This window comes from Ruditapes philippinarum, unplaced genomic scaffold (assembly GCF_026571515.1).
Source record: "Ruditapes philippinarum isolate M1 unplaced genomic scaffold, ASM2657151v2 ctg611_1_1_1_1, whole genome shotgun sequence".
NCBI classification, from domain to species: domain Eukaryota; kingdom Metazoa; phylum Mollusca; class Bivalvia; order Venerida; family Veneridae; genus Ruditapes; species Ruditapes philippinarum.
In genome coordinates, this window is record NW_026863843.1 from 37,736 (window position 1) to 64,110 (window position 26,375).

Sequence of the window (26,375 nt, forward strand, 5' to 3'; positions counted from 1 at the left end):
TTTGTAGTTGTTGTTTTCAATTGATATATATTATATATGTGTCAGCTCATCTAGAACCACCTTCTTTTCAGAATATACCTTTCTGAAACAATAAAAAAACAACAGTTTACACAAATTATATATTGTACTAAAAAACTATTTTGATATTTTTTGAATTTTAATATTACTGTCTTCTGTTTTGCGTAAGGTCTGAAGATTTACCATATAGATAATTAGGGGCAATTTATTGTAAATATTACTTTTTATACTACATATTTTTGTTATTTTTCCCAATGTTTTGCAACATACTTTGAAAATATTTGGACAAATCTGCTGTCCAGTAAACAGATAAACACATGGGAGTTAATATGTGCATGTTAATCATGTATTTATCATTAATATTTTGTATGATATCATAAATGCCATTTTCTTATATGATGTAGCTAAACTTCCGGAACTTGTTGTGAATAAACGTTATTTCTTCACAAATTATGTCTATATACGTATGTTACTACAGACTGTGAAAAAATGTGTCAGTAGAACACAAACATAAAATCCATGAAAAGCCAAGTTCTAAACAGAATTACAAGATACCATTTACTTTTTGCTTCCAAGGGAGACAACTCCACAGACCATACATGTATCTCAGCAGTTTACTGTTTTATGCACTTAGGAATTGTATCTCCTAGCTACACAAATTTCATATGATCATTAACATTCATTAAAAGGTTATGTTATAATTTTGCAGAAATAACGTCAATTTATTGACACTACTACATTTTTTTTTCTTATAGAAGTTTACATTGTGGTATGGGACACAATGAATAAAAACAATACTAAAATGTTTAAATGTGTAAATTATATCATTTAACATTGGAAAGTATGTCATTTGTTATACTTTAAACTTCACATTCTCAAAATGTTACCAACGACTTAAAAAAAATTTGTATTCTTAAACAAAATTTACATGAAGATCTGTTTTATCCATTCAATACATTGGTTTAGTCAATGGATGTCTTATACAGACCCAACAGATAGTGGTCCAATATATAATGTATATATGGTAGTTCATACTACTTACCGTAATATCCCTATTAAATGCCCCGGGGGCTTAACATTTTCCAAAAGGGGGGGGGGGCTATTATTACAACACGTTTTTCCTAAATCCAAAAATCATTGAAAATACATTTAGTGTACCGTAACATGGGTTGGTAATAACATTAAAATGTGTTAAGATTTTAATGTTAATGTGATACATTTTTGTGTTTACTATGAAATAAAATGGATTCTGAAGGATTTGAATAAAATTACGGATTTATTAAAGACTTCACCACTCATGAGCAGATTTTTTTCCATATCAAAAAGCCTGGGGGGGGGGGGGGCTTTTATTAGGGGAGGATCGTTTGATAGGAATTTTACGGTAAGTCATTTAATGACATTTATAAAACCATATCCTGTCAAATAATTCCTAGGTCTGTTTTCACTATGAAACTTTACACTGTCCAATTAAATCATTCTAAGACTATTTAAACTATAAAATATTATTTACCATTGAAATAGTATGTAACAATTAATGTTTGATATTTGTAAGAGACCATGGTCTTTAATTTAATTAGTGTAGCTAAAACATTTGTCTAAAAAACTACATTCCAGTAAAAACATTTATCTGTTTGTTAAACTTATTAAAATTTTGTCTCAGTAAAATATCATTTTTAAACAGCCTTCCCATATGTACACCACAGACAGTAACTGTAACCATAATTGTTATTAGTGTGTAGGACAAAAGCCCTCCCGGACAAAAGCGCTCCCGTCAAAAAGTGACAAGGCGGACAAAAGCCCTCCCGTGAAAATGACAGGGCGGACAAAAGCCCTCCCGTGAAAATGACTGGGCGGACAAAAGCCCTCCCGTAAAAATGACTTGGCGGACAAAAGCCCTCCCGTGAAAATAATAGGGCGGACAAAAGCCCTCCCGCAGCAAATACATATATGTACATTGAATAGTTTTTTTTTTTTCAATGCACTCAACATATTAAAATTGTAATCATGAGTATTTTGTTTTCCATCGACATAACCGTGTTTGTATGAGCTTGAGCACATTCCTGAGAGGCATTTGAATAATTAGTGCTAAAATCAGTAAGTGCATATTTATTCACGTAGATATGAAGGATTACACCTATGTGAAGTTAATATTAATAGAGTAATAAATGATAAAAAGAACTTAAAATTATCTAACTTAAAAGTAAAAGACATTTATAATGTACCTTGCAATGAGTCAATTACTTTCAAAAGTGGCTTTGTTTTTAACGACATTCGTGTAAAAAGTTACCTCGTTAAACATTTCAGGAAGGTATATTAATTCAGAATAAAAGGTGGTTCTAGTCCATACACATACTAAGGCCAATTGAAACAAGAAATATATGTAACAATTTTAATATGTTGAGTGCAACACAGGTTTCAACTTATTTGTTTTTGTTATGGGAGAGCTTTTGTCCGCCTTGTCATTTTCACGGGAGGGCTTTTGTCCGCCCTGTCATTTTCACGGGAGGGCTTTTGTCCGCCCTGTCATTTTCATGGGAGGGCTTTTGTCCGCCCTGTCATTTTCATGGGAGGGCTTTTGTCCGTCTTGCCATTTATTGACGGGATGGCTTTTGTCCGTTTCCCTTGTTATTATCATGGTTTTACTTGTGTCCAAAATATGTAATTGTTATTATCATGGTTTTACTTGTGTCCAAAATATGTAATTGTTATTATCATCCTCTTGTCATCTTCTAAATATGTATTGTTTTGTCTTGTGCAGCCGTTATACTACATGTATTGGCTATGAACATTGTATTTATGTTAAAACAAAATAAACATAGAATTGAATACAGAAGTTTTATATGTTTTTTATTTATAAGATAATTAATTCTGTAAACAACATATTAGTATCCATTCCTATGAAGTAACCTTGAATTTTTCACAATAACTGTAAACTGTACACATAAATGTTTTATCATGTCCTGGTAATAATAATTAATTAATTTAAAGAGTGTACATATTAATTCCTTCTATTCAAATTTGATTACAGTAGAACCCATACTTAAGACCATCCTTGATTTTTAAGACAACCCCTCTTTTAAGAACAATTCTTATAAGAATGGAATTTTTTGTTCTTTATTTATTAAGCAGCACGCTTCCAGATTTATGTTAAATTTCATGAAATTTAGATAATGTATTTGACAGTAAAATATTGTAAGGTGAACAAGTAAAATTATTTACATATTGCAATGGGCACTTACTATCCATGCAAATAACCAAAAAGAGGTAAAAATGTGAAAAAAAAAAACACCTTAATTACTGCGTTAGTAACGAAGTAGAAATATGGTGATAAAATACTGCAAAATCAGTCTTAAATCGCAAATACCATGTAAATTTCAACATAAATCTTGTTTGTTTTTCCCTTTGTTGAAATATTAGTACATTTTTCTCAATTTTCATTTTCTTGAAATATTTTGGCTCATCTGGAGGCGTGCAGCTTTAAATGGTAACAAGATCTACATTTAAGACCACCTAACTTTTCCACTTTTAAGACCACCAGTTTCAGTCCCAACCCCACTATTGTGACCGATAAGCAAGTTGTTCTTTTACGCGTAGTTGTACATGTAGTCTAAAAAAATACATGACATAGGACTTAATTACACAGCAGTGAGAAGAATTATAAATGTGAGATTTGTGATCGTGCATTGGCATGGAAAAACAGTCGTAAAGGACATATGACTATACACACTGGTGAGAGCAATCATAAATGTGATATATGTAGTTTTTCATTTGCACAGTTTAGTAGACTTAAAGCACACATGGCAAAAGTACACTCTGGTATGGGAAATATATGTGACCATGTAACTTTTCCAAAGAAATAATCTTGTAAAGCATATGAAAACCCACTATGGTAAGAAAATTTTTAACAGTAAAATATGTCATAAATCATTTGCATATAGGAGTTATTTTTTTAAAAAAGCATAATATTTGTGGCAGTTCTCACAAGTGAGAAGACTACATGTGATACGTCAATTGTAGACAAAGGTAACCTCATAAAACACACACATCAAAACATTACTCTGATTTTATTGACCTGTCAATTATGAATACATTATAGGACTCATTTAAATATTCGATCCCACTTCGGTTTGGTCCGTGTAGTTTACGAGAATTAATGTGGAGTGAATTGGATGGATTGAAAGTCACGCCAGCTTAATGTGAAAGTTTTCGTTAATTCACAATAGTGAATTGACTTTAACACTTGGGTCTATGTAGACATTCATTTATAAGATTTGATTTTGCCTTTTGTCATGACCGTAAATGAGGCCTTTTTATATGGTGATGACATTGTAATTTAAGGTCAAGGTCAATATGGTTTTAACACAAAAATGCTTGTTCACCTATAATTAAAGAATGCTTAGAATTGCAGCGTTACGATATGGTATTGAGCTGCTACTGCTTGACATGACCACATGGGGACTCGACAGACAAGTGTAAAAATGATTCTAGAAAAAATTCCGATTAAGATATTTCCTTCTACCATAAAATACCTTTAAGCTAATACATAATAATATAAATATAACCCTTCTGATTGTTTAAAATAAAAATAATTCTTCAATTTTGACTGCACGCTCCTGGTTGACTTGCGTTGTCAAATGCTCCTAAATTTTGATTCTTTGACGAGTTAGGTGATATCAGAAATGATTTTGTGCTATGTCTCAATTGTTGTCTGTTTAGCAAAATAATATACATGTATACATTGTTTATTAGCTATTCCTTTGTTTTCATATTGCAATTAACTAATGTATATTATCAATATTCCTCAATACAGCTAACAAATTATAAATGGTAGATATAAAAATATTACAATTAAAGTAATTGTTTCAAGATTATAATAACATCAGCACAAAATCAATCAGTGGTCGAACAATCTCGATGAAGACCCGATAACCAACCCGGGAGAATATCTTGATCAACCACCATGAAAACAATGTTTTCTCTATATTGGTGTATTACTGAGTAAACCTCACTATGTGTTTTTATCACAAACTCCTGTATTACCGCTGGTAAACATCCGCTAATGGTACTTTGTTAAATATTGACTAGGCCTATGAAAAGAAGACATGGGGATATCATAGTTTATGACATAATGTATGCACATGTCTTTTGCAAAAATCAGTTTCTGCCTTATTCAAACCCAATGTTTATCGATCTCGACATTTCGTTATCTCGATATTTTTTGGACGGTCCCGCGATGACTTAGAGATAACGAGAGTCGACTGTATAAAAATATTACAATTAAAGTAATTGTTTCAAGATTATAATAACATCAGCACAAAACGAAAATATGTTTTACAAATGAGATTTTCTCAATCCAATCCCACTAGCATACGCTACCGTTTTAAGCTTATAATTGTATGAGTCAATGTTGATAATAAATTTTATAAATATAAAAGTATATTAATCCACAGTACACCTTATTCCGTGTGCGCATGTTTAATTCATACATATTCAACTAGATCGATGTTTAATTTTTTATACATAAATCTGTTCGATATGAAAATCCTTAAATATACGACATGTTTAGGATGATATCGATATCAAAAGATTAAAAAAATGAAATGGCAATGTTAAATTTGAAAAAATGCACGGTCCGCCTCGTCTCGAGTCATGGTCCGCCCTGTCCCAAAATACAGTCCGCCCCGTCTAGACTTACAGCCCCAGTTCTGTCTCCCACTGGAACTAGAGACTGTATTGGACGATCCAGGCATAAGATATTGCCATGTAATATCAAGATACCATGACAAACATGAATATCTCTGTTTTATGTTTGTTTATTTGGTGTAGATGCAGGGAATACGAGATGTTGATATTATATGAGTTTATTTCTAAGACTGTCTAACAATATGAAGTCAATTAATTGGTCAGTACACTAAGTAGGCGTAGCCTAACAATCAAGATGCAATATATATTTAATGTAGGATTAAATATGAAACAATATATATTTAATATGATTAAATATGAAAAGGTGATGTCCTTGCCTTTTCTTCCCAGTGAGAAAATCCCGCCTGTCTTCCGACAGCTGCTGGACCACGCTATGGAGGTTGCTTGACCAATATTGGCTGTACGTGATGGAGTACGTGGAGAGCACATGGATCAACGTTACGGTAGTTCGTGGCAGCCAAATTCACTGGAGTGTATTGATGTTTTCTTTTTCACATTATACAAGGGAAATCAATTTAAACAGGGATTTATTTTTGAAATTAGTGACGTTGTACATAGGTTTACTAAATCATGCAACTTTAAAATTTTACATTTGTTCCAACAGTAATCATTACAGGATGACACAGAAGGATCAACACCCGCAGGACGTGCGGACTTGCATGAGATTATACATGTTACTACCTTTACTGAAAAGGGAGGCCCAGCTTGTGGATCTTCAAATTCGTCTCTTTTCTCAGAATCTCTTGATAAGACATAATCTTAAAAGATATGAAGAAAGTCCATGAAGCCTTATTCTAAGCCTGGGACAAGTACGAAGATGATGAGATGACTTCTTCCCAACTACTGAAATTATGTAGTCACAATTTAACTACGAGATCTATGAGGACTTTTTTTAAAAGTTTTATATAGAGTGATGAATAAAGAATAAAGAGAGATTATCGTTGTTTATCACGTAAACATTATGGTGTATCCTCTTTAATACTAATCCGTGATTACGTGTACAAAATCACTTTGTATATATATTTTGATTATAGAAAACAAAGTTAATTCTTTTCCATACAGATTTTTTTTTGTATATAATATGTCGAATTTATTCCGAACAACATTGTTTCTTCTTTTTTTTAGCATTTACCATTTGTATATGTATAGTTTGACATAATAAATTAATAAAAAATGTTTTCATATTTTACAGGTTTTACTCAATGTGCAATATATAAGATTAGTTTGCCTTCCCGGTAGTTCGACTTTATAGTCTCTGTTGATACCGTTTTGGTGGTTTCGGTACGAATCGGTTATGTATGAATCATATTTAGTTTAGACATGATAGACTCCCTTTGAAAATTTGCACCATTTGTAACGATTGTTGGAAAGAGTTTTTTAGTCTTAAATATTGGCATAAAGGTTTGTAATACAGAATTGTTGTCTATTTTATTGTCTTTTGATAACATTTGTCTGTGAAGTTTTGTATTGCTGCTTTTTGAACCAATTTGTTTGATATTTTAGGTCTCATAATTGACCTTTCGAAAGGAAGACAGACAAAACCCCACCAGTTAAAACCCCACCACTCAAAATTTTAAAGAGTGGACGAAACCCCACCACTAAATTTTATAGAGTGGACAAAACCCCACCACTAAATTTTACAGAGTGGACAAAACCCCACCACTAAATTTTATAGAGTGGACAAAACCCCACCACTAAATTTTACAGAGTGGACAAAACCCCACCACTTTCCAATTATTGGGCAAGATTTGATGAATTAAAATATATATAATATACAGTACACATTTTCACATTTTATTTTTTAATTTCAATATAACATTTGTGTAATATAAGAGATTATACAAATAATTTACAATCAACATCAAAGAGTAGTAATTTATTTGAGACTGTGCCACATTTATGACCTTGAGTTATCCATTATTTTTAGTTTCTTCAAATTCATTTCTTCAATTTATTTATATAAAAAATTAACTACTTACTATTAATCAAGAATGTAGCACATTTTCATCAATAAAAGATTAAAAAATAGCACATTTTTATAGCACATTTCTAATTTATTCAGTTCAGTCAATTTTCCTTCATTGTACTTCATTGTACTTAGTTTAAGTGGATACTGTGGCGGAAGCCTGAAGAAACTTGGGTACAGTCTTCTCCTTATTGATGAGTTGTTCACACATTCTTTTGAGTTTCTGCTGATGCACATTTGTTTGTTTTTTAACATGTTTACAAGAAAGTTGTGTCCACTCTATAAAACTGAAGTGGTGGGATTTTGTCCACTCTGTAAAAATAAGTGGTGGGGTTTTGTCCACTCTATAAAATTTAGTGGTGGGGTTTTATCCACTCTATAAAATTTTGAGTGGTGGGGTTTTAACTGGTGGGGTTTTGTCATACATTCTTTCAAAAACCTAGCTAAACACCGTTTTCCGGTACGTTACGATTTAGCTCTGGGGAATTACACCCAAATGAAGTTAAAAGTACATAACACTATCTATCGCAAATTTTTCCAAAAAAAAAAAAAAAAATCTATACTGTAGTATGATAAAATTCTGTAGAATTAAAACAGTCGTTGTTGTATCTGCCATAATAGATAGAGATATTTTCTGCAGAAACTTTTGTATTTACTTTTTTGTTTGTATTGAATTATTCATACAGTGGTATTTAACCAGGTTTTCAACGAAAACAGGGTAATTGTAATGCTAAAGTCGGCGGGCGGGCGGGTGTACAGGCCAGCGGGCGGGCATGCATCAACTTTTGGTTTCCGCTCAATAACTTTAGTTTGCTTTGGCCTATTGACACCAAACTTGGTGTGTAGGTAGTTTATATCAATAGGCAGCTTGGGATTGCTACCCTGGTGTCTGTGATCAAGGTCAAGGTCACTGTTACTAAAAATAGAAATTCAGTTGCTGCTTAATAACTTGAGTTTGCTTTGGCCTAATGACACCAAACTTGGTGTATAAATAGCTTATATCAAGAGGCAGCTTGGGATTGCTACCAAGGTGTCTTTTATCAAGGTCAATGTCACTATTTCTGCTCAGTAACTTGAGTTTCCTTTGGCCTATTGACACCAAACTTGGTGAATGGATAGGTTATATCAAGAGGCAGCTTGGGATTGCTATCCAGTTGTCTGTGATCAAGGTCAAGGTCACTATAACTAAAAAAAGAAATTCAGTTTCTGCTTAATAACTTGAGTTTGCTTTGGCCTAATGACACCAAACTTGATGAATGGGTAGCTTATATCAAGAGGCAGCTTGGGATTGCTATCCAGGTGTCTGTGATCAAGGTTAATGTACATGTATTTAGTTTTCATGTTATAACTTGAGTTTGCTTTGACCTTTTGACACCAAACTTGCTGAGTGGCAGCTTTGGATTGCCACTAAGATATCTGGGAGGAACTTCAAGGTCATTTGCCTACAATAGAATTTTCAGCTTCTTCTCAATAACTTCAGTGCTTTTTGACCTATTGATTGCTGTCACATCAAAACTTGGTCGTTGAGAACCTGGTTTTCGTCGCATTGCGGCGCTTCTTGTTAATTATTTTCGTACACAGAAATAATTGTTTTATTACACTTTAGTTTAATCCAAAAAAATACCCAAAACAAACAGATTGTGACTACATGCCTTTAAGGTGGAACCCCCAGAGTTGTACATATACAGAAAGTACCGGAAAATGGCGTTAATTAAGCTAGATTTTTGAATTCCTGAATTTTTATCTTTCAGTTTTCACGTGAGCAATGCAAACAATACTATCGAATTACATAAATGAACTGTATTGAACTCTCAGTGTATTATTTTTGTCATTCAGCAATAAGCTTGATACCATGATAGGGTATCAGAATACCAGTCCACCGTTTACATTTCTTATCTAGAGATAAAAGAAATTATCTAAAGATCCAATCTGAATCACTACAGTGAGTCATGATTTGATCTTTCCCGTTCTTTAAACAGGCTGGTGAAAAAGCACGATCAGGCTTATGACATAAAAATCATATTTCTAGATAAATAATAAAGCTATTTCTTTTAAAGTTAATTTGTTTATTGGGCATACTACATGTATATGATATAAACAGAAAGAAAAATGATAAACTAAAAGTTTGCACTTGGTCTTGTTGTTGACATTTTGACGATTCATGGTGGCCATTTTCAGACCAGGCATTATATTTGTCAAAAGCTCGTAACAATACAGTATTCATGATATATTTTGGCGTGGTGTATTAAAAAGAAACAGTTTGTTAAAATGTGTGATTTTTATGATGAGAGATGTATAAAGAGCTATAGATGTACCATAAAAGTACTAATTTCTGCGGACTTAATATTCTGTGATTTTTGTTAAAATAATGGGTTTCAAATTTCTGAGTATTTTATGCCTCTCGCATTGGTGCGATTTATTTCTGCGTTTTAATTAAGATCTTTATTCAAAATCAAGCAATTAAACAGACAACATTTCAAGATTTGTTGTGTTTCATTACTTCTGACGACTTATAATGTGTCTCGTCATAATCTTCATGTATCAGTAGACATATGTACACGTTAATAAACAAAAGACAATAACAGCTACATTCAAACACAATTTGAATAAAAGAATATCTCACATTTTTTTAAGTCGACAAGTGTGAAAAATAAAGAATGACAAAATCGCACATAGACACAAGGATTTGTACAAGTACAAAATAGTATGTTTATTGCTTGTTTTAATGGCACTAACAAACGTGTCATTTTTAGCTCGACTATTTGATAAGAATAAGTAGAGCTATTGTAGTCACCCGAGCGTCGGCGCCGGCGTAACCACTTATGTTAAAGTGTTTGTAATATCTCAAATATTTTCAAAGTCCATTGACATATGGCTTTGAAACTTTGCACACTTGTTCACCATCATGATCCCAAACTGTAGACAGGAGGAGGTAACTCTATCAAGCATTTTGACAGAATTATGCCCCTTTTTCCACTTAGAATTTACGTTAAAGTTTTTGTTATACCTTCACAGTCCATTGACATAATATTGGCTTTGAAACTTTGCACACTTGTTCACCATCATAACCAAAACCTATTTATAGCCATGTTTGTTGTTTTAACATTAATGTATGGACGATCAGAAGGCAGAGTTTCTCTTGCAAACAGAAATTGTACTTCCGATTTAGCCACAAAAAGGTTTCAGATCTTTATGCTTTGGTTGTCTTGACACCAAAATAAGATCTAGAGTCGATATGAAAACCAATTTATTAATAAAATGTCGCTATTTCTGTTTTTATGAAATTTATTAAATGCAGTTTTATAAAGTCTTGAAAGTAAATATATTTTTACAAACGTTTACTAACAGTTGCTTCAAGTTCCTTTCTTTCTTTTTAAACAGTGACAACCACAATTGGTAATGGCAGAAAGCAACAACAACAACAAAAACACTGTAGAGCAGTAAATATTCCAGTATTCGAAAATGTTACCTGAAGAAACATGTGGCTGAATATCCAGTTAAAAAGAATTATTTTATTAATCATTGTAGAAAATTGGTAACCTCAAAATACAGCCGTCAATACAGTGTGTTTTAAATCTTTTACTTGTAGATTCAATATTCAAGTATATTTAACAATGTCTACTAGTGAGAAAAGTTTCAGATGTAAAATATGTAATCGGTTTCTTTCATCTAGTGGTAATCTTAAACAACATAGGGGGGGGGGGCTTTTGTCCGCCCTGTCATTTTCATGGGAGGGCTTTTGTCCGTCTTGTCATTTATTGACGGGAGGGCTTTTGTCCGTTTCCCTTATTATTATCATGGTTTTACTTGTGTCCAAAATATGTAATTGTTATTATCATGGTTTTACTTGTGTCCAAAATATGCAATTGTTATTATCATCCTCTTGTCATTTTCTAAATATGTATTGTTTTGTCTTGTGCAGCCGTTATACTACATTGTACAGTAAAAACTCTGAATACCAGACCCTCTGAAAACCGGAATCCTCTAAAAACCGGACCATTTTGAAAGTCCCGTTTTTTTCCCTTATATGTCCATTGAAAAAAAATCCTCTGAATACCGGAACCTCTGAATTCCGAAAACCGGACGATTTTCTATGGTTTCTTATGATAAACATGCATAAAAAATCCTCTGAAAACCGGACAGCAATTTAAGTGTCAACTTTCTGTGTATTTTACTATAGATTAAAACATAATCACAACTGGTGACATGTTCAATTACCATTTAATGATCACCTCCTTTTTATCTATGCAGGTGTGAAAACACTTGTCAGTGTGTGTTAATTTCTTATTGGCAATTAAATTAAAGCTCTTTCACCATAATTGTGTCTTTCCCTGTATACTAAGGTATGATTTTTCAAAATGTTTCAAATCTGTTGTTTTTTTTATTATTAAAAATTGGGAAACTTTTGTAAAATGATTCAAGTTGTGCTTACAATTTTGACCTTAAAGTTATCTTTACTTGGATATTAATTATATGCTAAAATAGTAATACTAAATTCCATTAATTACATTACAAAAGACAATTTCAGACAATGTGTTGTTTTAAATTCTGATTTGCAAAATTATATTCATGGTAATGCATGATAAAATTACTTAAGACATTTATTGCAAAAAGAAATTAAAATACGACTTAGAAAAAAAAGGTTGAAAAGTAAATACAAAATGATTGAACAAAGTCATTTTTCAAGCACATCATAATTATCAATAAATGTATAAAACCTCTGAAAACCGGAATCCTCTGAAAACCGGACTTTTGGTCAAGTCCGGACAGGGTCCGGTTTTCAGAGTTTTTACTGTATTGGCTATGAACATTGTATTTATGTTAAAACAAAATAAACATAAAATTGAATACAGAAGTTGTATATGTTTTTTATTTACACATGAAGATAATTCTGTAAACAACATATTAGTATCCATTCCTATGAAGTAACCCTTGAATTTTTCACAATAACTGTAAACTTTACACATAAATGTTTTATCATGTCCTGGTAATAATAATTAATTAATGTAAAGAGTGTACATATTAATTCCTTCTATTCAAATTTGATTACAGTAGAACCCATACTTAAGACCATCCCGGATTTTTAAGACCACCCCTCTATTAAGAACAATTCTCATAAGAATGGAAATTTTTTGTTCTTTATTTAAAGCAGCACGCCTCCAGATTCATGTTAAATTTTATGAAAATTTTGATAATGTATTTGACAGTAAAATATTGTAAGGTGAACAAATAAAGTTATTTACATATTGCAATTGGCACTTACAATCCATGCAAATAACCAAAAAGAGGTAAAAATGTGCAAAAAAAAAACCTTACTGTAGAAATATGGTGAAACAATACTGCAAAATCAGTCTTAAATCGGAAATAACATGTAAATTTCAACATTGATCTTGTTTGTTTTCACCTTTCTTGAAGTATTAGCACATTTTTCTCAATTTTCAATTTTTTGAAATATTTTGGCTCATCTGGAGGCGTGCAGCTTTAAATGGTAACAAGATCTACATTTAAGACCACCTCACTTTTCCACTTATAAGACCACCAGTTTCAGTCCCAACCCCATTATTGAGACCGATAATCCAGTTGTTCTTTTACGCGTAGTTGTACATGTAGTCTAAAAGACATAGGACTTTACACAACATTGAGAAGAATTATAAATGTGAGATTTGTGATCGTGCATTTGCATGGAAAAACAGTCGTAAAGGACATAAGACTATACACACTGGTGAGAGCAATCATAAATGTGATATATGTGGTTTTTCATTTGCACAGTTTAGTAGACTTAAAGCACACATGGCAAAAGTACACTCTGGTATGGGAAATATGTGACCATGTAACTTTTCCAAAGAAATAATCTTGTAAAGCATATGAAAACCCACTATGGTAAGAAAATTTTTAACAGTAAAATATGTCATAAATCATTTGCATATAGGAGTTATTTTTTAAAAAAAAAGCATAATATTTGTGGCAGTTCACACTAGTGAGAAGACTACATGTGATAGGTCAATTGTAGACAAAGGTAACCTCATAAAACACACACATCAAAACATTACTCTGATTTTATTGACCTGTCAATTATGAATACATTATAGGACTCATTTAAATATTCGATCCCACTTCGGTTTGGTCCGTGTAGTTTACGAGAATTAATGTGGAGTGAATTGGATGGATTGAAAGTCACGCCAGCTTAATGTGAAAGTTTTCGTTAACAAAAGTAATTTAAAAAAAAAACACATTGCAGGTTCAAAAGGTCACGCACCCATGTAAATCCACAAACAGAATAATATCACTTCTGTTCAATATAAATAAGTCAGATATCAAACTGACAAACACTTAAACACCAACTGAATGACACACTCTTTTGCTTTTTTCCATCTTAATTAAATTCCAACATTGAAACTCATAGATTTTTGGCATTTTATATTGTTTAACATCCAACATAAATCAATAAAATAAATATTTTTTTCTTAACGACAACGGCACACTTCTATTGTTACTTCACGTGCCGTCCACACCTGTCCGAACCTAATGACCCGATTTAATCATGCGACAAATCTATTTATAGGCATTCTCAGTTACGTAATTACTAGGGTACTGTTGCACTGAATTAAAATGTAGGTAAAAAAAGGGCAAAAAAAAACCAAAACATTATTTTTTCTATACTGCAGTATGTGTCTGAATTGTTTAATTTTCGTTAATAATTCTTATGAATGAACTGTATTAGAACTTTGTGTTGCTCTCTGCTATGCATGTGACTTTTTGTATGTAAAATAATTGACATGTATTATCTCTTGTATTTGTATGTATGCAAACAGAGAATATGTAAATAAAACTTGAAACTTGAATTCACAATAGTGAATTTACTTGAACACTATGGTATTGAGCTGCTACTGCTTGACATGACCACAGGTACTCGACTGACATGACCACAGGTACTCGACAGACAAGTGTAAAAATGATTCTAGAAAAAATTCCGATTAAGATATTTCCTTCTACCATAAAATACCTTTAAGCTAATACATAATAATATAAATACATGTATAACCCTTCTGGTTGTTTAAAATAACAATAATTCTTCAATTTTGACTGCACGCTCCTGGTTGACTTGCGTTGTCAAATGCTCCTAAATTTTGATTCTTTGACGAGTTAGGTGATATCAGAAATGATTTTGTGCTATGTCTCAATTGTTGTCTGTTTAGCAAAATAATATACATGTATACATTGTTTATTAGCTATTCCTTTGTTTTCATATTGCAATTAACTAATGTATATTATCAATATTCCTCAATACAGCTAACAAATTATAAATGGTAGATATAAAAATATTACAATTAAAGTAATTGTTTCAAGATTATATATAATAACATCAGCACAAAATCAATCAGTGGTCGAACAATCTCGAGGAAGACCCGATAACCAACCCGGGAGGATATCTTGATCAACCACCATGAAAACAATGTTTTCACTATATTGGTGTATTACTGAGTAAACCTCACTATGTGTTTTTATCACAAACACCTGTATTACCGCTGGTAAACATCCGCTAATGGTACTTTGTTAAATATTGACTAGGCCTATGAAAAGAAGACATGGGGATATCATAGTTTATGACATAATGTATGCACATGTCTTTTGCAAAAATCAGTTTCTGCCTTATTCAAACCCAATGTTTATCTCGACATTTCGTTATCTCGATATTTTTTGGACGGTCCCGCGATGACTTAGAGATAACGAGAGTCGACTGTATAAAAATATTACAATTAAAGTAATTGTTTCAAGATTATAATAACATCAGCACAAAACGAAAATATGTTTTACAAATGAGATTTTCTCAATCCAATACCACTAGCATACGCTACCGTTTTAAGCTTATAATTGTATGAGTCAATGTTGATAATAAATTTATAAATATAAAAGTATATTAATCCACAGTACACCTTATTCCGTGTGCGCATGTTTAATTCATACATATTTAACTAGATCGATGTTTAATTTTTTATACATAAATCTGTTCGATATGAAAATCCTTAAATATACGACATGTTTAGGATGATATCGATATCAAAAGATTAAAAAAATGAAATGGCAATGTTAAATTTGAAAAAATGCACGGTCCGCCTCGTCTCGAGTCATGGTCCGCCCTGTCCCAAAATACAGTCCGCCCCGTCTAGACTTACAGTCCGCCCCAGTTCTGTCTCCCACTGGAACTAGAGACTGTATTGGACGATCCAGGCATAAGATATTGCCATGTAATATCAAGATACCATGACAAACATGAATATCTCTGTTTTATGTTTGTTTATTTGGTGTAGATGCAGGGAATACGAGATGTTGATATTATATGAGTTTATTTCTAAGACTGTCTAACAATATGAAGTCAATTAATTGGTCAGTACACTAAGTAGGCGGAGCCTAACAATCAAGATGCAATATATATTTAATGTAGGATTAAATATGAAACAATATGATTAAATATGAAAAGGTGATGTCCTTGCCTTTTCTTCCCAGTGAGAAAATCCCGCCTGTCTTCCGACAGCTGCTGGACCACGCTATGGAGGTTGCTTGACCAATATTGGCTGTACGTGATGGAGTACGTGGAGAGCACATGGATCAACGTTACGGTAGTTCGTGGCAGCCAATTCACTGGAGTGTATTGATGTTTTCTTTTTCATATTATACAAGGGAAATCAATTTAAACAGGGATTTATTTTTGAAATTAGTGACGTTGTACATAGGTTTACTAAATCAACTTTAAAATTTTACATTTGTTCCAACAGTAATCATTACAGGATGACACAGAAGGATCAACACCCGCAGGACGTGCGGACTTGCATGGGATTATACATGTTACTACCTTTACTGAAAAGGGAGGCCCAGCTTGTGGATCTTCAAATTCGTCTCTTTTCTCAGAATCTCTTGACAAGACATAATCTTAAAAGATATGAAGAAAGTCCATGAAGCCTTATTCTAAGCCTGGGACAAGTACGAAGATGATGAGATGACTACTTCCCAACTACTGAAATTATGTAGTCACAATTTAACTACGAGATCTATGAGGACTTTTTTTAAAGTTTTATATAGAGTGATGAATAAAGAATAAAGAGAGATTATTGTTGTTTATTACGTAAAAATTATGGTGTAACCTCTTTAATACTAATCCGTGATTACGTGTACAAAATCACTTTGTATATATATTTTGATTATAGAAAACAAAGTTAATTCTTTTCCATACAGATTTTTTTTTGTATCTAATATGTCGATTTTATTCCGAATAACATATTGTTTCTTCTTTTTTTAGCATTTACCATTTGTATAGTTTGACATAATAAATTAAAATGTTTTCATATTTTACAGGTTTTACTTAATGTGTAATATATAAGATTAGTTTGCCTTACCGGTAGTTCGACGAAACCACTCTCATTCCTGCCTTCCATAACTTTATAGTCTCTGTTGATACCGTTTTGGTGGTTTCGGTACGAATCGGTTATGTATGAATCATATTTAGTTTAGACATGATAGACTCCCTTTGAAAATTTGCACCATTTGTAACGATTGTTGGGAAGAAGAGTTTTTTAGTCTTAAATATTGGCATAAAGGTTTGTAATACAGAATTGTTGTCTATTTTATTGTCTTTTGATAACATTTGTCTGTGAAGTTTTGTATTGCTGCTTTTTGAACCAATTTGTTTAATATTTTAGGTCTCATAATTGACCTTTCGAAAACCTAGCTAAACACCGTTTTCCGGTACGTTACGATTTAGCTCTGGGGAATTACACCCAAATGAAGTTAAAAGTATCCCGGTGTAACCCAAAATCGGCGATATAAGAACAAATGTCAATGGCATTTTCAATAAACTACAGTAATCTATAATTATACTTGATATAATTTTACTACAAATATTTAAAAGTTACTTTAAAGATCCTGTAACACATTATTTTTATGGTTTTATATACAAATTATGATGCTCAAATTAAGATTTATCGATATTGTAAGTTTCAAAAAAACATTATTTATAAAGATATTACCGAATTTAATATTTCATGTAAATAAAGGGAGGTAATTAGAATTTAGTTTTCTATAAATTCTAAGTCAATTTTTCCAATAAGAAATGAATGCATATAATTTAATGATTACCTTAAATATGTACAAATATGTGCAATACATATTTTACATATTCTTCCATGTTTGAAAATTGACAAATTTGCATAATTACATACATATATAATTCAATGAAGAGTGGTATGCAATCTCAATTACAAAACATACAGGACCTTTAAGCACAGGAGCCTGAAATTATATCAGAAACAAAAAAATAACGATTTAAAAAAAATTCCCATATACATACTATAAAAAACACAAGGAAGGCAACAACATTTCCCCACCCACCGCTACATTTACCAGGAATATTTATAAAAACGCCTGGGATTTACTTCCGAGCACTTTTAATAAATAAAGCACATTAAAATCTATCAGAAACACTGATTACTCTTATCAACTATCCAACTTTTACGCCAATTGAATGAATTTATCACTGCATTTCTCCCATCGTCGGTTCCATTGCCAGTTCTGCGCTAAATTCCGTCATACCGTCATTGACTGGTTTTTGTAGATCCCGAAATTCTATCAAAAACGAAAAAGAACGATTTAAATAAAAATCCCATATTATAAATACTATTATAAATTCTGTAGAATTAAAACAGTCGTTGTTGTATCTGCCATAATAGATAGAGATATTTTCTGCAGAAACTTTTGTATTTACTTTTTTGTTTGTATTGAATTATTCATACAGTGGTATTTAACCAGGTTTTCAACGAAAACAGGGTTATTGTAATGCTGAAGTCGGCGGGCGGGCGGGTGTACAGGCCAGCGGGCGGGCATGCATCAACTTTTGGTTTCCGCTCAATAACTTTAGTTTGCTTTGGCCTATTGACACCAAACTTGTGTGTATAGGTAGCTTATATCAATAGGCAGCTTGGATTGCTACCCAGGTGTCTGTGATCAAGGTCAAGGTCACTGTTACTAAAAATAGAAATTCAGTTTCTGCTTAATAACTCGAGTTTGCTTTGGCCTAATGACACCAAACTTGGTGTATGAATAGCTTATATCAAGAGGCAGCTTGGGATTGCTACCCAGGTGTCTTTTATCAAGGTCAAGGTCACTATTTCTGCTCAGTAACTTGAGTTTCCTTTGGCCTATTGACACCAAACTTGGTGAATGGATAGGTTATATCAAGAGTCAGCTTGGGATTGCTATCCAGGTGTCTGTGATCAAGGTCAAGGTCACTATTACTAAAAAAAGAAATTCAGTTTCTGCTTAATAACTTGAGTTTGCTTTGGCCTAATGACACCAAACTTGATGAACGGGTAGCTTATATCAAGAGGCAGCTTGGGATTGCTATCCAGGTGTCTGTGATCAAGGTTAATGTACATGTATTTAGTTTTCATGTTATAATTTGAGTTTGCTTTGACCTTTTGACACCAAACTTGCTGAGTGGCAGCTTTGGATTGCCACTAAGATATCTGGGAGGAACTTCAAGGTCATTTGCCTACAATAGAATTTTCAGCTTCTTCTCAATAACTTCAGTGCTTTTTGACCTATTGATTGCTGTCACATCAAAACGTGGTCGTTGAAAACCTGGTTTTCGTCGCATTGCGGCGCTTCTTGTTAATTATTTTCGTACAAAGAAATAATTGTTTTATTACACTTTAGTTTAATCCAAAAAAATACCCAAAACAAACAGATTGTGACTACATGCCTTTAAGGTGAATTCCCCAGAGTTGTACATATACAGAAAGTACCGGAAAATGGCGTTTAGCTAGATTTTTGAATTCCTGAATTTTTATCTTTCAGTTTTCACGTGAGCAATGGAAACAATACTATCGAATTACATAAATGAACTGTATTGAACTCTCAGTGTATTGTTTTTGTCATTCAGCAATAAGCTTGATACCGTGATAGGGTATCAGAATACCAGTCCACCGTTTACATTTCTTATCTAGAGATAAAAGAAATGATCTAAAGATCCAATCTGAATCACTACAGTGAGTCATGATATGATCTTTCCCGTTCTTTAAACAGGCTGGTGAAAAAGCCCGATCAGGCTTATGACATAAAAATCATATTTCTAGAAAAATAATAAAGCTATTTCTTTTAAAGTTAATTTGTTTATTGGGCATACTATATGATATAAACAGAAAGAAAAATGATAAACTAAAAGTTTGCACTTAGTCTTGTTGTTGACATTTTGACGATTGATGGTGGCCATTTTCAGACCAGGCATTATATTTGTCAAAAGCTCGTAACGATACAGTATTCATGATATATTTTGGCGTGGTGTATTAAAAAGAAACAGTTTGTTAAAATGTGTGATTTTTATGATGAGAGATGTATAAAGAGCTATAGATGTACCATATAAGTACTAATTTCTGCGGACTTAATATTCTGTGATTTTTGTTAAAATAATGGGTTTCAAATTTCTGCGTATTTTATGCCTCTCGCATTGGTGCGATTTATTTCTGCATTTTAATTAAGATATTTATTCAAAATCAACCAATAAAACAGACAACATTTCAAGATTCGTTGTGTTTCATTACTTCTGACGACTTATAATGTGTCTCGTCATAATCTTCATGTATCAGTAGATATATGTACACGTTAATAAACAAAAGACAATAACAGTTACATTCAAACACAATTTGAATAAAAGAATATCTCACATTTTTTTAAGTCGACAAGTGCAGGTAAGTGTGAAAAATAAACAATGACAAAATCGCACATAGACACAAGGATTTGTACAAGTACAAAATAGTATGTTTATTGCAGGTTTTAATGGCACTAACAAACGTGTCATTTTTAGCTCGACTATTTGATAAGAATAAGTAGAGCTATTGTAGTCACCCGAGCGTCGGCGTCGGCGTAACCACTTATGTTAAAGCTTTTGTAATATCTCAACTATTTTCAAAGTCCATTCACATATGGCTTTGAAACTTTGCACACTTGTTCACCATCATGATCCCAACCTGTAGACAGGAGGAGGTAACTCTATCAAGCATTTTGACAGAATTATGCCCCTTTTTCCACTTAGAATTGACGTTAAAGTTTTTGTAATACCTCAAATATTTTCACAGTCCATTGACATAATATTGGCTTTGAAACTTTGCACACTTGTTCACCATCATGACCCAAACCTATTTATAGCCATGTTTGTTGTTTTTACATTAATGTACATTGTATGGATGATCAGAAGGCAGAGTTTCTCCTGCAAACAGAAATTGTACTTCCGATTTAGCCACAAAAATGTTTCAGGTTTTTGTGTCGCCTCTACGGAGTAGTGGCGACATATAGGGATCACTTCTCCGTCGTCTGTCTGTCCGTCTGTCTGTCTGTCCGTCCGTCCGTCACAAAACTTGTCCGGACTACTGCTCATAAACTACTGGTGCAATTTCATCCAAACTTTACAGGAATGATCAGTACCAAGTCTAGTTGTGCATATTTTCAGCATTTTCCGGTTCAGTGATTTTTGTCAGAGTTATGGCCCTTTAATAATTTTTAATTTTAAAGTTTGTCCGGACTACTTCTCTTATACCACTAATGCAATTTCAATGAAACTTTACAGGATTGATCTATAGCTCAAGTCCTTGCGCATATTGCATGGGTTTTCCGGTTGAATGATTTTTGGCGGAGTTATGGCCCTTTGACAAAAAGGTGTTTTTTTCTGTGTGTTGCCAGATACACAAAAGCTTGTCCGGACTACTCCTCATAAACTACTGGTGCAATTTCATCCAAACTTTACAGGAATGATCAGTACCAAGTCTAGTTGTGCATATTGTCAGCATTTTCCGGTTCAATGATTTTTGTCAGAGTTATGGCCCTTTAATAATTTTTATTTTTAAAGTTTGTCCGGACTACTTCTTATTTGCTCGCCCATATGGTTTTTAACCGGTGGCGAGGGTAAATAAACTCAACACACACACACACTTCTCTTATACCACTAATGCAATTTCAATGAAACTTTACAGGATTGATCTGTAGCTCAAGTCCTTGCGCATATTGCACGGGTTTTCCGGTTGAATGATTTTTGGCCGAGTTATGGCCCTTTGATAAAAAGGTCTTTTTTTCTGTGTGTTGCCAGATACGCAAAAGCTTGTCCAGACTACTCCTCATAAACTACTGGTGCAATTTTATCCAAACTTTACAGGAATGATCAGTACCAAGTCTAGTTGTGCACTGTCCGTCTGTCTGTCTGTCTCTCACAAAATTTGTCCCAACATGAAATTGGCCATCATGAGGCGACACATGTGATTACTGATCGCTCTTGTTATGCTTTGGTTGTCTTGACACCAAAATAAGATCTAGAGTCGATATGAAAACCAATTTATTAAGAAAATGTCGCTATTTCTGTTTTTATGAAATTTATTAAATGCAGTTTTATAAGGTCTTGAAAGGATTAACAGAATTTCCACTAAGTAAATATATTTTTACAAATGTTTACTAACAGTTGCTTGTTCCTTTCTTTCTTTTTAAACAGTGACAACCACGTGGTACTGGCAGAAAGCAACAACAACAACAAAAACACTGTTGAGCAGTAAATATTCCAGTATTCGAAAATGTTACATGAAGAAACATGTGGCTGAATATCCAGTTAAAAAGAATTATTTTATTAATCATTGTAGAAAATTGGTAACCTCAAAATACACCTGTCAATACAGTGTGTTTTAAATCTTTTACTTGTAGATTCAATCTTCAAGTATATTTAACAATGTCTACTAGTGAGGAAAGTTTCAGATGTAAAATATGTGATCGGTTTCTTTCATCTAGTGGGGATCTTAAAAAACATATGACAATACACACTGGTGAGAGAAATTATGAATGTGCAATATGTCATCGTTCATTCACTCAAAGTGGTCATCTTAAAAGACACAGGAAAATACACACTGGTGAGAAGAATCATGAATGTGCAATATGTCATCGTTCATTCACTCAAAGTGTCATCTTAAAAGACATATGACAATACACACTGGTGAGAAGAATCATATGTCAATACACACTGGTGAGAAGAATCGGAATCATGAATGTGAAATATGTCATCGTTCATTTTTTCAAAGTGGGGATCTTAAAAATCATATGACAATACACACTGGTGAGAAGAATCATGAATGTGAAATATGTCATCGTTCATTTTCTCGAACCAGTATTCTTAAACAACATATGACAATACACACTGGTGAGAAGAATCATCAATGTGAAATATGTCATCATTCATTTTCTCAAAGTGGTCATCTTAAACAACATATGAAAATACACACAGGCGAGAAGGATCATAAATGTGAAATATGTCATTGTTCATTTTCTGGAACCAGTATTCTTAAACAACATATGACAATACACACTGGTGAGAAGAATCATCAATGTGAAATATGTCATCATTCATTTTCTCAAAGTGGTCATCTTAAACAACATATGAAAATACACACAGGCGAGAAGAATCATAAATGTGAAATATGTCATCGTTCATTTTCTAGAACCAGTATTCTTAAACAACATATGACAATACACACTGGTGAGAAGAATCATAAATGTGAAATATGTCATCGTTCATTTTCTCAAAGAAGTAATCTTAAAACACATATGAAAATACACACTGGTGAGAAGAATCATAAATGTGAAATATGTCATTGTTCATTTGCTCAGAGAAGTAGTCTTAAAAAACATATGACAATACACACAGGCAAGAAGAATCATAAATGTGAAATATGTCATGGTTCATTTTCTCAGAGCAGTAGTCTTAAAAAACATATGACAATACACACTAGCGAGAAGAATCATAAATGTGAAATATGTCATCGTTCATTTATTGCAAGTGATTATCTTAAAAAACATATGACAATACACACTGGTGAGAAGAATCATATATGTGAAATATGTCATCATTCATTTTCTCAAAGTGGTAATCTTAAACAACATATGAAAATACACACAGGCGAGAAGAATCATAAATGTGAAATATGTCATCGTTCATTTTCTCAGAGCAGTAGTCTTAAACAACATATGAAAATACACACTGGTGAGAAGAATCATATATGTGAAATTTGTCGTCATTCATTTTCTCATAGTGGTCATCTTAATCAACATATGACAATACACACTGGTGAGAAAAATCATCAATGTGAAATATGTCATCGTTCATTTTCTCAAAGTGGTAGTCTTAAACAACATATGACAATACACACAGGCGAGAAGAATCATAAATGTGAAATATGTCATGGTTCATTTTCTCAGAGCAGTAGTCTTAAAAGGCATATGACAATACACTGAGGCGAGAAGAATCATCAATGTGAAATATGTCATTGTTCATTTTCTCAAAGTGGTAATCTTAAAAGGCATATGAAAATACACACAGGCGAGAAGAATCATGAATGTGAAATATGTCATCATTCATTTTCTCAGAGCAGTAGTCTTAAAAGGCATATGACAATACACACAGGCGAGAAGAATCATAAATGTGAAATATGTCATGGTTCATTTTCTCAGAGCAGTAGTCTTAAAAGGCATATGACAATACACTGAGGCGAGAAGAATCATCAATGTGAAATATGTCATTGTTCATTTTCTCAAAGTGGTAATCTTAAAAGGCATATGACAATACACACAGGCGAGAAGAATCATGAATGTGAAATATGTCATCATTCATTTTCTCAGAGCAGTAGTCTTAAAAGGCATATGACAATACACACAGGCGAGAAGAATCATAAATGTGAAATATGTCATGGTTCATTTTCTCAGAGCAGTAGTCTTAAAAGGCATATGACAATACACACTGGTGAGAAGAATCATCAATGTGAAATATGTCATGGTTCATTTTCTCAAAGTGGTAGTCTTAAAAGGCATATGACAATACACTGAGGCGAGAAGAATCATCAATGTGAAATATGTCATTGTTCATTTTCTCAAAGTGGTAATCTTAAAAGGCATATGACAATACACACAGGCGAGAAGAATCATGAATGTGAAATATGTCATCATTCATTTTCTCAGAGCAGTAGTCTTAAAAAACATATGACAATACACACTAGCGAGAAGGATCATAAATGTGAAATATGTCACCATTCATTTTCTCAGAGCAGTAGTCTTAAAAATCATATGACAATACACACTAGCGAGAAGAATCATAAATGTGAAACGGACAAAAGCCCTTCTGTGAAATAAACAAGGGAGACAAAAGCCCTCCCGTAACCAAAATATATATGTATGTTACTGTGTGTTTTTTTTAATACACTCAACATATTAAAATTTTAATATATATTTGTAGTTGTTGTTTTCAGTTGACCTTTATATATGTATCAGCTCAGCTAGAACCACCTTCTTTTCAGAATATACCTTTCTGAAACGGGAGACGCTCAAAATCCCCTTGATCATAATCCCCTTGGTTGATAAACGACATAGTGATCGAAATCCCCTCAACAGAAATGACAGGGTTATCATAATCCCCTTGGCAAAAATAAAGGGGTGGTCATAATCCCCTCAGTGGGTAGTCAAAATCCCCTCAAATAATTTCTTTTCTTATTTTTCTTTTTAGTTCAATGAATTTAAGAACCAACTGCTTCAAGAATTGCTGAAAAAAAAGAGAAAAGCATACAAACAATTAAAAGGTGTATGTTTGTCACAGCCAGTTAATAATGACACCCTTTATTGATGTTATTATTGCTGAGAAAATTGTAAAATACAAACAAATAAATGATAGTTGATTATAATTAATCATTGCAATTATAGTTATATGTAACAAACAATCAATTAATCTTTGCAATGATAAACACCTTTAAAGGCAAATTTGTTGCACACTAGCTTTAGATCTTTCCAGATAATAACTTAAAATGAGGCTATTAATTGCAGTTTGCTATCTAAAATTACTTCATCTTTGTTTTACTTAACTGCAAACTGTTATTTTGTTGGGTATATAATATGATGGCTCTCTGCAATAGACATGAATACCCAAAATGGAATTCAAAAGATCAAAGGAAAAAGAATATTGAGTAAAGGGGGTTGTTTTTCACAAGTTGAGGGGATTTTGACCACCCCATCATTTTTGCCAAGGGGATTTTGACTATCCATCAAGGGGATTATGAACACCCGGTCATTTCTGTTGAGGGGATTTCGATCACTATGTCATTTTTCAACCAAGGGGATTATGATCAAGGGGATTTTGATATACACTCTATTTTGTTATTATGCCACCGCAGCATCTGCGATGCGGTGGCATATAGCGATTCACCTGTGTGTTTGTTTGTTTGTTTGTTTGTTTGTTTGTTTGTTTGTTTGTTTGTTTGTTTGTTTGTTTGTTTGTTTGTTTGTTTGTTTGTTTGTGTGTGTGTGTGTGTGTGTTATATAGATTATATAGTGAACTTAAAAAATCTTCTTGTGAAAAACCACTGGTTCAATTTCAACCAAACTTGGCAGGATTGATCCTTGGTTGAAGGGCTTCTAAAGTTGTTCAAAGAATTTCATTCCATGCAGAAATCTGGTTGCCATGGCAACCAAAAGGAATAATAAGAATAAATTTAAAAAATCTTCTTGTAAAGACCCAAAAGGCCTAGAGCTTAGATATTTTGCATAAGGCATTGTCTGGTAGACCTCTACCAAGATTGTTCAAATTATAACCCTGGGGTCAAAATCGGCCCCGCCCCAGGGGTCATTG

The 26,375-nt window shown here is 32.8% G+C and overlaps 1 protein-coding gene and 1 long non-coding RNA gene across 3 annotated transcripts; one reads left to right on the forward strand and one right to left on the reverse strand.

The window, feature by feature from the left end:
- Positions 1–7,066: 7,066 nt before the first annotated feature.
- Positions 7,067–25,071, forward strand: LOC132723468 (zinc finger protein 271-like). Of its 2 annotated transcripts, none has more exons than XM_060708190.1 (2): positions 7,067–7,122; positions 22,212–25,071. In XM_060708190.1, exon 2 carries the CDS (start codon positions 22,637–22,639, stop codon positions 23,996–23,998), a length of 1,362 nt encoding a protein of 453 aa, XP_060564173.1. In that variant the 5' UTR covers positions 7,067–7,122; positions 22,212–22,636; the 3' UTR covers positions 23,999–25,071. The 2 variants fall into 2 exon arrangements, with proteins under 2 accessions (XP_060564173.1, XP_060564172.1); XM_060708189.1 differs by lacking the exon at positions 7,067–7,122 and adding an exon at positions 17,199–17,280.
- On the reverse strand, positions 21,411–22,204 carry LOC132723469 (uncharacterized). The gene is made up of 2 exons (XR_009624746.1): positions 21,658–22,204; positions 21,411–21,588 (listed from the first exon to the last, which is right to left on the reverse strand). It is a non-coding gene; the product is annotated as an uncharacterized LOC132723469 (long non-coding RNA).
- Positions 25,072–26,375: the final 1,304 nt, after the last annotated feature.

Excerpts from the sequence above, each read along its gene's own strand:
- LOC132723468 (XM_060708190.1), top strand. The coding sequence starts at position 22,637 with ATGTGCAATATGTCATCGTTCATTCACTCAAAGTGTCATCTTAAAAGA.